The following is a 13,688-nucleotide window of genomic DNA, read 5'->3' as shown; positions in this document are numbered from 1 at the left end:
AAACACGGTCGAAGATCTCCTGCTATCAGCCCGTGCTGTCTTTTCCAGGCCACGCGCTTGTATGCAGGTAGTTGAAGTTTTTGACACCCGTACATCCCAAAAAAAATTTTTGAATTACATAATCATTTTGTCTTTTACAGGTTAAGACAGTAAAACTGCAATTTGGAGCATGTTAAGTAAATCTCAGAATGAGAAACAATAAATAAAATTTGCAACTAAAGGAGGAATAAGTAAATGATTATGCATAAGGCAGAGGAAGGATTACAGCGAATTAGTGAAGAATGATGCGTGAGTTTTTGTGAAAGTCACTGCAATATGATGAGGGAGTCACACGAATAAAAGGGCTTTCATAAATGAACCCGAAGGTGGATTTGTCACCCAAAAGAAAATATTCAAATTAGTCAAGAGATGTCTATGCACGAGAACATCAAGAAGATTCTCAATAGAGCTGGAAGTTGTACATTACTTTCTCAAGTTACTAAAATATACTAAGTGTCATTCTGCTATTTAACTATCAAAACTCTTTAGTCCATCAATTTACTCCTCGTACTCGGTTTTACTCGCAACACCCGTACATCCCAAAATTACAATTTCTCAACCAATGAAATTTTACAATTCCGAGGAAAAAATGATTTTTTTTGTTTTTGTTAGGAAAAAAAAAAAAAGAGTGAAAAAAAAAAAAATTCAGGGAAAAATCGCTGAAGAAACTTAACGATATACTAGTTCAAGTCAGATAGTCTAGGTCAGCAACATCTTCGTCATGTCTACTCAATTCAACGTCCTCAGATGGTCCTTTTTAGGTTTTGGTATCGTTTACGGTGCTTACCATAGATATGGGTTAGAATCAACCGCCAAACAACAACAAGTTGATGCTGCTTATAAGAAAGAAGAAGCATTAATAAAACAAGCTAAAGCAGAATATGCCAAGTTACACCCGGCCAAAAGTGCTGCCCCAGCATCTGGTTCTATCAACTGGGAAGACCCAAACTTGGATATCGGTAAAGCTTTAGAGTCTTTGATTCAAAAATTAGATTAAATGTCTACATCTAATGAATTATCATGAATACTACCCACCATCCATTTATCCATTTATACGAATCTTATATATTCCCTTCATGCCTTCATCGACTGTACTTTTAACTTATCTACTAATTGAAAGTTCAATTAACACCTAAAAACTAATCTAAAAGTATTTAGAATATACATATTCTTCGGTATTGATTTGTAGAAATATCACGTGACTCGTACGGTTGGCGTGGTCGTAATTGGTGCTGAGTTCCGAGGGAGGGACAGCGTTTATCCCGCGCTAACAAAGTTCGAAATATCAGAAACTACCTCTTGACGGCGGTTAAGAAGAATACTATGAATATAACTTCGAATAGACCGGTATAATTGTATAGAATGACCGGGAGATCGTCCGCAAATCAAAGAGACTCGTCGAGTAAGCGACGAATTCTCGGATCGCCGTTCAAGTCACCTGAAAATGTGAATAATAAGTCATCAGGCCAATCGCTATTTGCAAGTAATGTTGATAAAAAGGGCGATGCATTGAGTCCAACTCCAAATAGATTAAAGCAAAACGATCGCGGGGTGAACCTCGACCATCCCATCAAAGAAGAAAGCTCGAGTGACGAGATTGACCAACCCAATGAGTTGATAAGTAACAGTGATATAACTTGTCCAATATGTAATGAAAATATGATAACTTTGAACCAATTGAATCAACATATAGATGACGTTCACTCATTTGAAGATAATGACAAAGAAGATTCCAAATTAACATTACCAAGATTGATAAATAGTGATTCCATTGGTAAAGATTTGAAAAATTGGCTTACTGGTAAAACTAATAATGAAAATGTACCTGATATAACTATAAATTCTCCACTGAAGAAAACGATTAACTTGGATCTATTAGATGATAATAAAGGCTTTACTTTTAGAGATAATATATCAAATGAAGAACTCGGCGGTAAAGATATAAAGATCGATGATTCAAAAATTAATAGAAGCCATTGGAAACAACCGTCACAATCTTCAACAAATCGATGTTCTCAATGTAACAAAGTTTTAAATGTTAAAAATGGAATGGTTAACTGTCGAAAATGTGGTGACTTATTTTGTAATCAACATACCCATTATAAAATCAGATTAAGAAATTCAACTACTGCTAAAAAGTTACCGCTTTATGAAGCTTCCAGTAAAGGAGTTTGGAGTAGATGCTGTGAAAACTGCTATTTTAATAAACCAGATTTATTTGAAGGTACCTCAATAAAATATAATGACCTAACAAGACAATTTAAAAAGAAAAGACAAGAATCTTTTGATGAACAACAGATTAATAGAATTAAATTACAGAAAAAATTTATCAAGCTAGTTAATTTAATGGCTGATAATTACCTTTGGAAAATTAATAATCAATCCGATACATTAATAAGTTTCAATATGTTATCTATTTTCAATGTTTCTAATCAGGAAAAATATAATAAAGAAATATTACTACAAGAGCAAATTTCAATAGTTGGCGAAGATAATTGGAGTAGTGATGAAGTGCATCTGAATTGCTCAATTTGTTTTACAAAATTTAATTTTATTATAAGAAAACATCATTGCAGATTATGTGGACAAATAGTTTGTGATGATTCGTTTGGTGAACGCAAAAATTGTTCAATAATAGTTCCAATCAATAAATTGCTTGATAAATTATCAAACTTAAATTACTCCTTGCAAGTTAGAGAAAATTGGCATCAACTAATGGAAATCAATGAGAATTTCGTCAAAGATTTTTCTATTAGATGTTGTAAAAATTGTAAAGATGGAATATTATTTGATTGGAGATTATCTAGTTTGAACGATTATAGTGATGATCAAAAACCAATTTTTAAAAAATATGATGAACTACTAATGATTAAAAACAATATTAACCAAGTCACTTCAAAATACAAACAATTGATTGAAGATGATGAAAGTGATTTAAATGAAATTAATAAGCTAAGAAACAAACTCATGGGGTTCATAAAAGATTTGGAAGATTCAGTTAACAGGTTTAAATATTGCTTTTTCAATAAAAACATCCAAACTGGAACTTTTTCCGTTAATGAAGAATATCATACTTATTCTCCTTTGATTAATAACATTCATAATGGGTTTTTAATCTACTTACAAGAACACCTTTTACATTATAAAGAATTAAACCAATTGTTTAAAGAACGAGAAAATCGCATATTACAACAAGCAAAACTTAACCGATCCATATCACCAAATAATCTTGACGTTCAATCCCCAACTCCTAAGTCCCCAACTCCTAAGTCCCCAACTCCAACACCAGCTTCTCCACCACCGCCCCAAGCCCAACTTACCAAAAAACAAATCAGAGAACTAAGAGAGCAATTGATGGTGATGAATGAACAAAAATTCATAATTGGTAATATGATCTCAGATACTAAAAAGCAACGAAAATTCGATGAGTTGACTCCTTTGATCGAAAATGATAAAGAACTTTCCAAAACAATCGAATCCTTAGAAATTCAGTTAGGTGATTACGGGTTCTAATCACCTTTTCTTATCAAGCTTGTTGCAGTTCTGAAATAACTCAATTAAGAATGGTATTATTCAGTTTTAAATTTTTTCATTAAAATCTCCAATATATTTTGTGAAAAAAAAAAAAAAAAAAAATCTAAAGAGTATCCCCCAAGGAACCCCCACTCTACCAGCCGTCTGGTTTGGGGGATCTGGCATGGGAGATCCCCCATTTTTTGTAGCAAATGTATACTCAAAACTATGTTCAAAAATGCAAATCTGGGGTACCGGACCCAAGCTTTGTGGGGTATTGCACCATTGGCATGCGCTAGCTGGCCTCATGTTATTCAATACAAACCCATTTATTAGTTAACTTTGTAAGAGATGAAGCTTAGAACTGGTGCAGAGAGGCAAGATCGATGGAAGATTGTTTCGAAAACGGAAAAAAACGAGCAGAGTTTTTTTTTGCTTGCCCTTTTGCTGGGGTTTGTTCATTAATAAAAGTCATTATAAAAACCCCAGAGTTTCCAGTAGAGTTGACAGATTATGGAAGACTTTTATTGCTGTGTGTGACATCATCAAGTATTGGAAATGTCGAGTAATAAAGGAGGAAGTACGCTTGACCATATTGAATCTAATCGAAACAGTATCGAGTCGAAGATTGAAGATGCATCCATATCTATAAAAAACTATAATTCCCATTCCAAAGAAAAGCTGAAGGGCTTTTATGAAAATGTTAAGGATACGTTAATGTTGAAAAAGTTGTTTGAAAGAGTAGAAGAACGTCCTACGCCCCGTGAGGTTTATAATTGGAGAATATACGTGACTGCATTTTTGGCATCGTCTGCTGCCATCATTATAGGGTATGATGGAGGTTTTATTGGAGGAACCGTTGCTCTTGATTCTTTCAAGCTGGAATTTGGCTTGGATGGGAAATCAAGCGTTGAAGCAAATAATATCATATCGAATATTATATCTGTGTTCCACGCTGGTTGTTTCTTTGGTGCTTTAATATCATATCCATTTTCCTATTACTTGGGAAGAAAGATGTCTCTTATAATTGCGGCTGTTGCCATTACTGCAGGTTCTGCTATTATGTTGGCTGCTTCGAAGGCAAATGGTTTAGCACCTTTATACGTTGGAAGAGTGCTTGCTGGATTGAGTGTCGGGTTTTCAACTAATTTAACTCCAGTGTATTTGAGTGAAATAGCTCCTCCAGCGGAAAGAGGAAGATTGATCGCATGTTATGAAATTGGTTGGCGTATAGGTGACTTGGTTGGTTTTTGGATTAATTATGGGGTTGACTCGCACATATCCTCTTCTAAGAAACAATGGTTTATTCCATTTGCAATCCAGCTTATTCCTAGTGGCTTGTTCTTATTAGGTAGTGTTGTTATGCGAGAAAGCCCTCGTTGGTTATTCAGTATTGGTAAATACGATAAGGCAATTGAAAATTTAACCTGGTTTAGAAATTTACCTGAAGACGATGAATATATTATTTATGAAGTCAATCAAGTTAAAGAAAATATTGACTTACAAAATATAAAAGTTGGGCTTGGATTATGGGATCCTTTCAAAGAAGTTTTTTTCAAAAATCATAAAATTTTATTTCGCTTATGTTTAACGTGTTGTCTCTTCTTATTCCAGAATTTTTTGGGTATTCAAGCTATTAATTATTATTCTCCTACTATTTTTCAAAATTTAGGAGTTAAAGGTACTAATTCAACTCTTTTTTCAACAGGTTTATTCGGGGTGGTGAAATTCGTTTGTACTTTTATCTATATCCTATTTATTGTGGATACTTTTGGAAGACGTAAGGCTTTCATGTGCTCTTCCTTTGTATGTTCGCTTTGTTTCTGGTATATTGGTGCTTATTTAAAAGTTAATGATCCAACTAAAGAAGGTGTTGAAGCTGGCCCTGGTGGTACAGCTGCCATTGTTTTTATGTATCTTTGGATTGCCTCTTTCATTCTTGCTTGGTCAGGTGGTCCTTTTGTCGTTGGTAGTGAAGTTTTCGATCAAAATATCCGTTCTTTTGTTCAAGCAATTAATGCTGCAGTTTCCTGGATTCCTATTTTTATAATGTCAAGATTCACTACCAGAATGATTGAATCAATGCAATACGGGATTTATTTTTTCTTTGCTGCTTTGGCTGCTTTATCTATTCCTTTTGTTTTCTTTTTCATTCCTGAAACTAAAGGGATTGCCCTTGAAGATATGGATAAATTGTTTGACCGTTCATTACCTGCTCATAGAGCTCACAAATTCGTCTTGGCCAAGTTAAGAGCTGAATCAGACACACTTGCTCATGAAAATAGAAACTTATATAAATTGGATACCAATAAGAGTAACGAAATCCAAAATATCGAACATACCGGTTTATTTACGAAATCATGATGGGTTCTTTTTTTTTGCATCTTCTTTTCTTCTTTATTTCTTTTTTTAATCATTATTTCTTTTTATGAATTTTTACGAAGTTTTAGTTTTAATAATAATATTCTATATAGTTTTGAGGTGTAGTATCTTCAGGAATCTGGTGTTTGTAGCTATATAAAACCTCTGGTATTATTTGATGCCAAAATTATTGTGGAGTTCGTTGATGTTTAAATTGTGCGCAATAAATTTTATGAGCCGAAATCTGAAGGGCCGACTTAAATATAGCATCTTTTCTTTTCTACAGAGCATTTTTGAATTCCAAGGGAGAAATAGTAGTAAGATGTCCTTGCTAATACCCACACAACAAGATTATGCGGATGCAAGGGGTGGTAGTGAAAGAATCCCTCTTTACCATCAAAAGATAGAAGAACTAAGTCAAGAAAGAGATCTGGAATCAAAGCTTAAATATCCATGGAAGTTTGAATCCGTTCCAGGAGTCTTCAAACAATCTGATCTTGATACTGATGACTTGATATTCAATTACGCAGAAAGTGATTTTGGTATTACCAAACCGTGGTCTGAGCTTGTAAACCAATTGAATGAATTGAATAACCAAGCTCAGGATAATGAAATTTATAAATTGTTGTTTTTGGCGCGTCATGGTCAAGGTAATCATAATGTTGTTGTTGAAAGATATGGATCTGCTGAGTGGAGGAGAAAATGGCATGCATTAGAAAATGATGGGGACCTTGTTTATGGACCAGACCCGGTATTAACAGAATTAGGTGAAAATCAAGCAAAAGAAAATAATCAAGCTTGGAAAGAACAATTGTCTAAAGGAGCTCCAGTTCCTTCAAGATTCATTGTTTCACCGTTACAGAGATCCTGTAATACCTTGTTAATAACATGGAATGATATTTTCCCTAAAGGTGCTCAACCTTTGATCGTTGAAAATGTTAGAGAAATCATTGGATTTCATATCTGTAATAAAAGATCTACTAAAACTAAGATTTTGGAACGTTTTGGGAAATATGGATATATCACTGAACCAGGTTTTGAAGAAAATGATAATTTATACGTTGATGATAGACAAGAAACTGCAGATGAACAATGTTTGCGTACAAACGGGTTTTTACAAAAATTATTTAATGAATATTGGGATGAAGAACATCATAAATCCAATTCTGTCGAAGATCAAGTGATATCCATCACTTCTCACGGTGGAACCATAAAAACATTTTTAAGTGTTATTGGGCATAGAGCCTATACAATTCCTACGGGAGGTATGATACCGGTTGTGGTAAAAGGTATCCGTCAAGAATAGGTGTTTTTTTGAGTAGTGAATTTCATATAGCTTTAATTATAGACAAATAATTCACGTTAGATCATTGTAGTTGGCTTTAATTTGTCTGTCCAAATATCAACCAATGACCCAGGACCCTTTCCGCAAACTGGATCTCCTAAGGGGAAAGCGGCTTTTATTGATTGCTCTATATCATCGTGGTTATCATATTTCCCTTCATTTCTTTCAACTTGTCCCTTCCCAACAGATTTATACTTTTCACCGTTAGTTGGATAAGCTGCAACGTATCGATAATTCTTTGTATAGTTTTTGGAACAGTGAGATACTCCTGCCGGTATTACGATAACGTCACCAAGCTTGACTTGAATCTCAGTCTTCTTCTCAATTTCTTCAAGCTGATCAGAAGTCATTTTAGAAGGAATGTTTCTCACATCCAACCCAAGTATCAACGTAGACGAGCCTTGGATTACCGCATATGCTTCATGAACATTTGGATGATAATGCGTCTCAGTTATACATGGAAAAGTTGCCTAATTGTTAGAATATTCTTCAGTTCTTTGAATACAAAAATGCTCAACGTACCTCTACTCTCCAAGTGTTTTCATTAAAGAATTCTTCAACCTTTTGCTGTCTTTCTTTTTCTGGTATACTTTGATTCGTCATTTCCTCCGTCAATACATTTTTATACAACAAAACTGGAAAGACCAGGTTTGGAGTGTTTTTTGTTATATTACTGACTGAAAAAAACTTGATCTGGGGATTGACTGACATAGTGCTGGCAATTGACCCGTTGTTCCATTTGATTTGATGAATCGATCCTTTAAATACTTTCACAATCATTTTTCGCAATTCTGCTTTGGGTTAAAATTTGCGACCAATTTTTAATGAAGATCCGATAATTACATTGATATGGATCACACCGACTTTAAGCTAGCCTAAATCTTTCTCTCATAATATGTATTCCTATGATACTATGTATTGAATTGGTGTTGTAAAAAGAAAGGAAAAAAAAAAAGTTTGATTTTTGCAATTTTTGCATTTTTTGCATTTTTTTCAACTTTTTTGCTTGAAAACACCAAAGAGTTAGTGATTTTAACATTGCAACATTATGTTGTTTACCTATTATCATCAAACTTGAACTTTTGAGAAGTGCTACTACAGTTACAAGGCAATGACAAATCTACAGAAGTTCATTGAATATACTCTCATTTATTGATTAACATACTCATATATTTAGAACCCGTAAGAAGATCTATGGGTTCTCCAATCGAAATAGTTTAAAGCTGATTCTAAAAGACCGACTTCTTTTTCTAACTTTTCAATCCTTTGATCATTGCTTGATTCCTTTTTGTAGGGTAAGATTTGTTTTTGGGTAAACACTGGTGTAGAGGCAGCTAAGGCCTTACCATTATGATCAAATGCTTCAACAATTATCTTAGAATGTTTCTTATTGTCAAACTTTATCAGAGTTTCGAATCCAGCCTTTTTCTTTTCTTCGAGGAAGTGTTTCGTTCCATTTTCATCAACGCTGAAAAATTTCCAACTTTTCGTTTCGGTATCACCATTCCAACTGACGTAGGCAATAGTATGTCCGTCTTCTGTGACTTCACTATAAAGAGCAATATCTTCGGTAGGATACCCATGCCAGTCAAATTTGAAAGCACGATAATTTTGAGCAAGATGACCAAATTCACCGGAATCAACATAAGCATGAAAGATGGCTTCACCTTTTGGATTAAACTCGGAAACAGCACCTTCAGAGCCCCATCCAACTAAAACATTACCATTTTCCAAGACTTGAGTAGAACCTTGGGATTTAGACAACAAATTGTCCGGAGCTGGTCCGTTAAATAAGAGTTTAGCTTCCCAATTCTTAGTATCAACTTCCACAATCTTTCCACTAGACTGCTTCTTATAATTTTTTTCACGGCCATCTTTATTTTCAGTACCATGAGCAGAATTATCATACAATGAAATGACTTGACGAGAGCCATCTTCTGAAGTTGACAAATAACGGGCATGATGTTGGAAAGAGAAAGTTAAGTTTTTGTCCTTAGTAGAAAAATCTGAAGAGGTAACACCAGGTAACCCACCTAATTTCCAAATAACTTCACCCGTCTTACCATCAATTTTATATATGGAAGCAGCATTTCTAGCTGAAATCAAATAATCGCCGTTCTCGTCTTTATCAACAGAGTTAATGTGGAAATAATCCCAGGCATCACTAGAGTTATAACCGAACCCAGGTTGACCTTCATAAACTGGTAAAACAGAATCATGAGGCAGAATGTGTTCTAAGGAAGACCATTGGAATAAAACTTCACCGGTTTCTATATCAAGTTCTTGCACTTTGGCATCAACAATCCATTGTTGATCAGGAGTACCACCATAAGGAGTTAAATCGATTGGAACTGGATCATATATTTCAACCAAACCGGTTCTTTCATTAATGATATGAAACTCGTGTTTGTCAAGGAGTTTATGGTTACCAGCTCTCAATTCGTGAACTGTTTGATATTTTTGATCCAAGAAAGTAATATGACCATGTCCATGACCATAATTAGGATTGTGACTACCTTCAAAAGAGAAAAGCACGTCTTTACCATTAACTTTACCAGCCTGAAAATTTGCAGCCCAAATTGAAAAGTAAGTATACCCAGACCAAACCAATTCACCCTTGTCGGTGAAAATATAAGGTGCCGATTGACGGGGACCATGGGTTGTGCCAATATCAGCAAACCCGCTATATGGGGCTAAGAATAAGTAGCCAGGAGCGGTATCTTTAGGAGGAATAGTAATATTCAATTGTGGGGGAGACAAGTCGGGTCTTGAACGGTACTGCCAATCAGCAGTTGCAACAGCTAGCAAGCTAGCGAAAGATAACGAGATTGATGATAACTTCATTGGGTCTGTTGAAGCAACATGTTCATTATCAATCGAGTCCTATTTGCAAGATATATATACCTTTTCCAATTTTGCAATCATGTGCGGTGAGAGGATAAGTGTGGCTGCTAATCCTTTTTTTTGCAATTTGGTATTGTTTCATTGACCAATTAATGCCATTAAGCGAAATGTATTTTAGTTAGATGGCATCTAACGATTATCATTCAAGGAGTATTGTGGTGGTGGTTGTGGTGGTGGTGTAATGGAATCGTCTGTGATGTCTTTCCACGTTACCTCGACTCATTCGGATCGGGCCGGCCAAACTTCATCTGAAGCGCTGTGTATACGTACTGGGGTTATCGTCCTAATGGAGAGTCTGAGCCGAAGTTGTATAGCTTACTTAATTGGATTTTGTCCATCTTGCTCCACATAACAAGATTTAAAAGAACAAGGAGAGAAGAACGAAACATGTAACATTCCAGCTAAATAAAACCATTTTAAACAGTCTTTCTTGGTGTGCTATATATGGCTTTAGTGCATGAACGTCAAATTAGATCTTATCAATAAGAAGGAAAGTCCCTGATAGCCTTCTGATTCTTCTATTGATCATACTCTCTCAGTCGAAGTCACTACTGGCCAATCACGCAGCCCCATCTGGCAATGGATCAAGGTACTACTGATAGATCCAAAACGGGAACTCTTGCTTAAGCCGACGACAGCACTTCTATGGCCTCTTCAGATAAGATAATGACCCCGCTAGCACGTCTCGAGACTCCAACAAAGGAACTTAGTCTCTTTTCATGGTCGCAAAAGGCTGATCATGACTGAGTATGCGGCGCAGAGGCTTTATTACTGTTTTCGTCATTCGTTCCTGCACTTGACGTAAAAGTATACGAGCCCTATATAAAGAAATGGATATTCTTTTGAAGTTTTGCAATGTCGCCAATGGGAAACAATGAGGTCTATGAAATTGAATATAGTTCTCAAAGACGACAGGAGAGATTATACTTACGGTGATGTTGTTTTAGGTACGGTGGTTGTTTCTGTCTCGGACAAGGCCGATATTCGTGATATTATTGTTAAATTTGAAGGAACTTCAATAACGAAGAATCATAGGACGGTTCAGCGGACGGAAGGTGGAGTTCAAGCACGGAGCGAGTTTAATTCTGTAACGATTCCGATAAAACTCATCGAGATTCCTTTAAAACTTTTCCCACCTCCAGATATTCAGCATGTTTTGAGTAGTGATGAGCATACTCTCACTACAGGAAGCTATTACTATGATTTCTCAATACAAATCCCAGATGAAAGCTCTGGCTTCAGGTTACCACCTTCATTTTGCCATAATAACTTGGAAGATTTTGCTAGTATCCAATATGCCGTGGTTGGGGTAGCGCATAAAACCTCGGGGTTTTCTAAAACTCAGTCCGATTTCGAAAGGATTAATTTTCATCCTTCAGGGACAGGTTTAAAGTTTGATTCATCCCACGTTCTGAACAGAGATGGCTTTTTGCTTCCACCATTTAAGACATCAGTCACCAGGTTAAAGTTTAAACCAATCGAATCCACTGAAAGAAATTTTTTCAAAAAATTGGTCTCTCATAAATGTATTAAGATCCCTTTTGAATACGGTATGTCTTTTAAGTCAGGAGAAAGTATCCAGACTGAAAAGGGAATTACTGAGAGAATCATTCAAAAGGGAGCCAACTTGAAGAATCAGATAAATATCTTTCTAGGTATTCCAATCACGCCCGAAGCATTTCGTGGCTTGCTTTTTGAAAATTTTGCTGAGTCAAAGAAAGAAGCCCATCCGGATCAAGCTAAAATTTATATTACCCATATTAATGTCTCATTAAAGAGTTATGTAAATTATACTGCAGCTGTGACAGCGTGTGAATTGCACTCACAATGGACTCTTCGTGACGAAGATTGTGACTATCAATTAGACTTGAACGATTTCACCCCGGCTGATTACCATGGAGATGGAGATGCATTTCGTAAAATAAGCTCCAAAATTGAACATCTTGCTAGCCGGGAAAATTTCCACATGCTTGAATTGCCAGAACAGTACATCGATTGTGAAATACCAAACAAATTAACTCAATCTTTCTGTGTACAAAATATTGCTTATAATAACGTTTTATCAATAAACTTGAAGCTTAGAATACATCCAGGTGACAGTACTGATAAACTTTGTCTCAACTCAAATATAATTCTTACAAATAATAATTCAGAACCTCCTCCTCCTAGCTATCAGCCGAAATAGAATTTCATTCAAAATAAAACTATCTAGAATTAATATCTCTTTTTGCATTTGCCGGTCATTTGCAGCCTAATTACACTTCAGAATTCGGACATATTACTATATGTTATGAGAGCTTTTCGTCTTGAATAGAATCTTTGATTGCAAAAAACTTACCGTTATACTTTTACTTGACTATAAAATATAATTAGGCAAAGAACCAAATATAACTTTTAATTATGAGTTTTGATGATAAATATAACTTTTAATGATAAATATGTTAAATGTAGCTAGGTAATTGTATCACTTTGATTATTATTCAAATCTTCATTAATTTTGGCCCATAATTCGAGAATCTCACTTAAATGGTCAACTCTCTCATCGTACCCATCTAGAGCTTCTATGGGCTTCAATTCCGGGACGGAAGTATCAGATTCGTGTCTAAATCTTAATAATTTGATGCCTTTATGGGCTTGCCAATCACCATCTTCTTCTGAAATAGTCATCCCATTCATTTCAATAAATGCACACATATTATCATTTAAACCTTCACGTATGCTGTCATATTTGTCCCTATAAGGGATTCTGGGTTGAAGTTCTCAGACATTAGTAACTGTAGTCATCCTGGCTATAAGTCATTATGAGAATTGACAGACTTTAGAACTTCTTTCCAAGTACGATTAGAGCTGCTAGCTATAGAGCCTTTTAAAATTGATCAGGGCGCTGCCGTGCGTAGAAAGGGAGTTTAATGTATTTCTCTGCCTAAGTATCTTAGAAAACAGAAAAGAAAATTTTGACAATCTCGTAAAATGTTTCAGTTGATATTCATCCAATGAAAAAAGTCAACTATTCAAACACTCTTGAGCTGCTGCTCATAATACTTGTAACCGTTAGATTTTCATTAGAACTTTACAAGAGAAGGCGGTTTGATGGATCTCCAATTGTCTTTCTCTTACTATGTATTTTGATAGACAGAAAACCTCGGTTTTGTTAGAAGGAAAGCTTCACCTGCAAAAGGTAATCACTCTCGAAACTAAAATAAGATAAGAGCTCATGGTGCCAAATCATGCCATCCGAATCCTGTTTTTTCGTTATAATTGTTGCAAAAAATGAGACCTCGCATCTGTGATGCAAAAAAAAAAAAGAAAAATACAACAACCTAGTGGTTCAAATATTTAGCACAACGCTGTAAAGGACAAGCTCTAATTGATGTAGATAATGGTACTCATTGTATCAATTAGAGGGTCTCATTTTAAAACCTAGAATAAGCATTTTTGATAACCGAACAACGAAACTTATTAATCATACTTACGAGCTTCTAATTTAGTTATATCGTATTGTAAGGCACATCATGCAAACTAACGG

The 13,688-nt window shown here is 35.2% G+C and overlaps 8 protein-coding genes across 8 annotated transcripts; 5 read left to right on the top strand and 3 right to left on the bottom strand.

Moving 5' to 3' along the window:
* Window positions 1-747: 747 nt before the first annotated feature.
* On the top strand, window positions 748-1,215 carry HYPBUDRAFT_126736 (F1F0 ATP synthase subunit e). Its single transcript, XM_020219360.1, has one exon. It carries the CDS (start codon window positions 761-763, stop codon window positions 1,034-1,036), a length of 276 nt encoding a protein of 91 aa, XP_020074872.1. The 5' UTR covers window positions 748-760; the 3' UTR covers window positions 1,037-1,215.
* Window positions 1,216-1,399: 184 nt separating this feature from the next.
* Window positions 1,400-3,582, top strand: PEP7 (Pep7p; the record flags this gene model as incomplete). Its single annotated transcript, XM_020222779.1, has 1 exon — window positions 1,400-3,582. A coding segment is annotated over one exon (2,153 nt), but the record flags the coding sequence as incomplete, so codon positions are not given.
* Window positions 3,583-3,655: 73 nt separating this feature from the next.
* HGT14 (Hgt14p) lies at window positions 3,656-5,941 on the top strand. The gene has a single exon (XM_020221555.1). The coding sequence runs from the start codon at window positions 4,111-4,113 to the stop codon at window positions 5,914-5,916; it is 1,806 nt and encodes a 601-aa protein (XP_020074870.1). The 5' UTR covers window positions 3,656-4,110; the 3' UTR covers window positions 5,917-5,941.
* Window positions 5,942-6,145: 204 nt separating this feature from the next.
* On the top strand, window positions 6,146-7,219 carry HYPBUDRAFT_112260 (phosphoglycerate mutase family protein; the record flags this gene model as incomplete). The annotated part of the gene is made up of 1 exon (XM_020218893.1): window positions 6,146-7,219. One exon carries the CDS (start codon window positions 6,146-6,148, stop codon window positions 7,217-7,219), a length of 1,074 nt encoding a protein of 357 aa, XP_020074869.1.
* A 51-nt stretch (window positions 7,220-7,270) lies between these two features.
* Window positions 7,271-7,861, bottom strand: HYPBUDRAFT_7149 (uncharacterized protein; the record flags this gene model as incomplete). Its single annotated transcript, XM_020223639.1, has 3 exons — window positions 7,271-7,304; window positions 7,328-7,728; window positions 7,781-7,861. 3 exons carry the CDS (start codon window positions 7,859-7,861, stop codon window positions 7,271-7,273), a joined length of 516 nt encoding a protein of 171 aa, XP_020074868.1.
* A 570-nt stretch (window positions 7,862-8,431) lies between these two features.
* On the bottom strand, window positions 8,432-10,102 carry HYPBUDRAFT_157883 (arylsulfotransferase family protein; the record flags this gene model as incomplete). Its single annotated transcript, XM_020222323.1, has 1 exon — window positions 8,432-10,102. One exon carries the CDS (start codon window positions 10,100-10,102, stop codon window positions 8,432-8,434), a length of 1,671 nt encoding a protein of 556 aa, XP_020074867.1.
* Window positions 10,103-11,032: 930 nt separating this feature from the next.
* HYPBUDRAFT_153449 (uncharacterized protein) lies at window positions 11,033-12,352 on the top strand. The gene has a single exon (XM_020221554.1). The coding sequence runs from the start codon at window positions 11,037-11,039 to the stop codon at window positions 12,345-12,347; it is 1,311 nt and encodes a 436-aa protein (XP_020074866.1). The 5' UTR covers window positions 11,033-11,036; the 3' UTR covers window positions 12,348-12,352.
* Window positions 12,353-12,613: 261 nt separating this feature from the next.
* HYPBUDRAFT_7146 (uncharacterized protein) lies at window positions 12,614-13,629 on the bottom strand (the record flags this gene model as incomplete). Its single annotated transcript, XM_020223638.1, has 2 exons — window positions 12,614-12,896; window positions 13,583-13,629. 2 exons carry the CDS (start codon window positions 13,627-13,629, stop codon window positions 12,614-12,616), a joined length of 330 nt encoding a protein of 109 aa, XP_020074865.1.
* Between the last annotated feature and the right edge of the window lie 59 nt (window positions 13,630-13,688).

The sequence above is a fragment of the Hyphopichia burtonii genome (genome assembly GCF_001661395.1).
Source record: "Hyphopichia burtonii NRRL Y-1933 unplaced genomic scaffold HYPBUscaffold_6, whole genome shotgun sequence".
Lineage (NCBI taxonomy): Eukaryota > Fungi > Ascomycota > Pichiomycetes > Serinales > Debaryomycetaceae > Hyphopichia > Hyphopichia burtonii.
The sequence above is the reverse complement of the archived record's forward strand: the minus strand, read 5'-3'. Positions and strand labels throughout refer to the sequence as shown.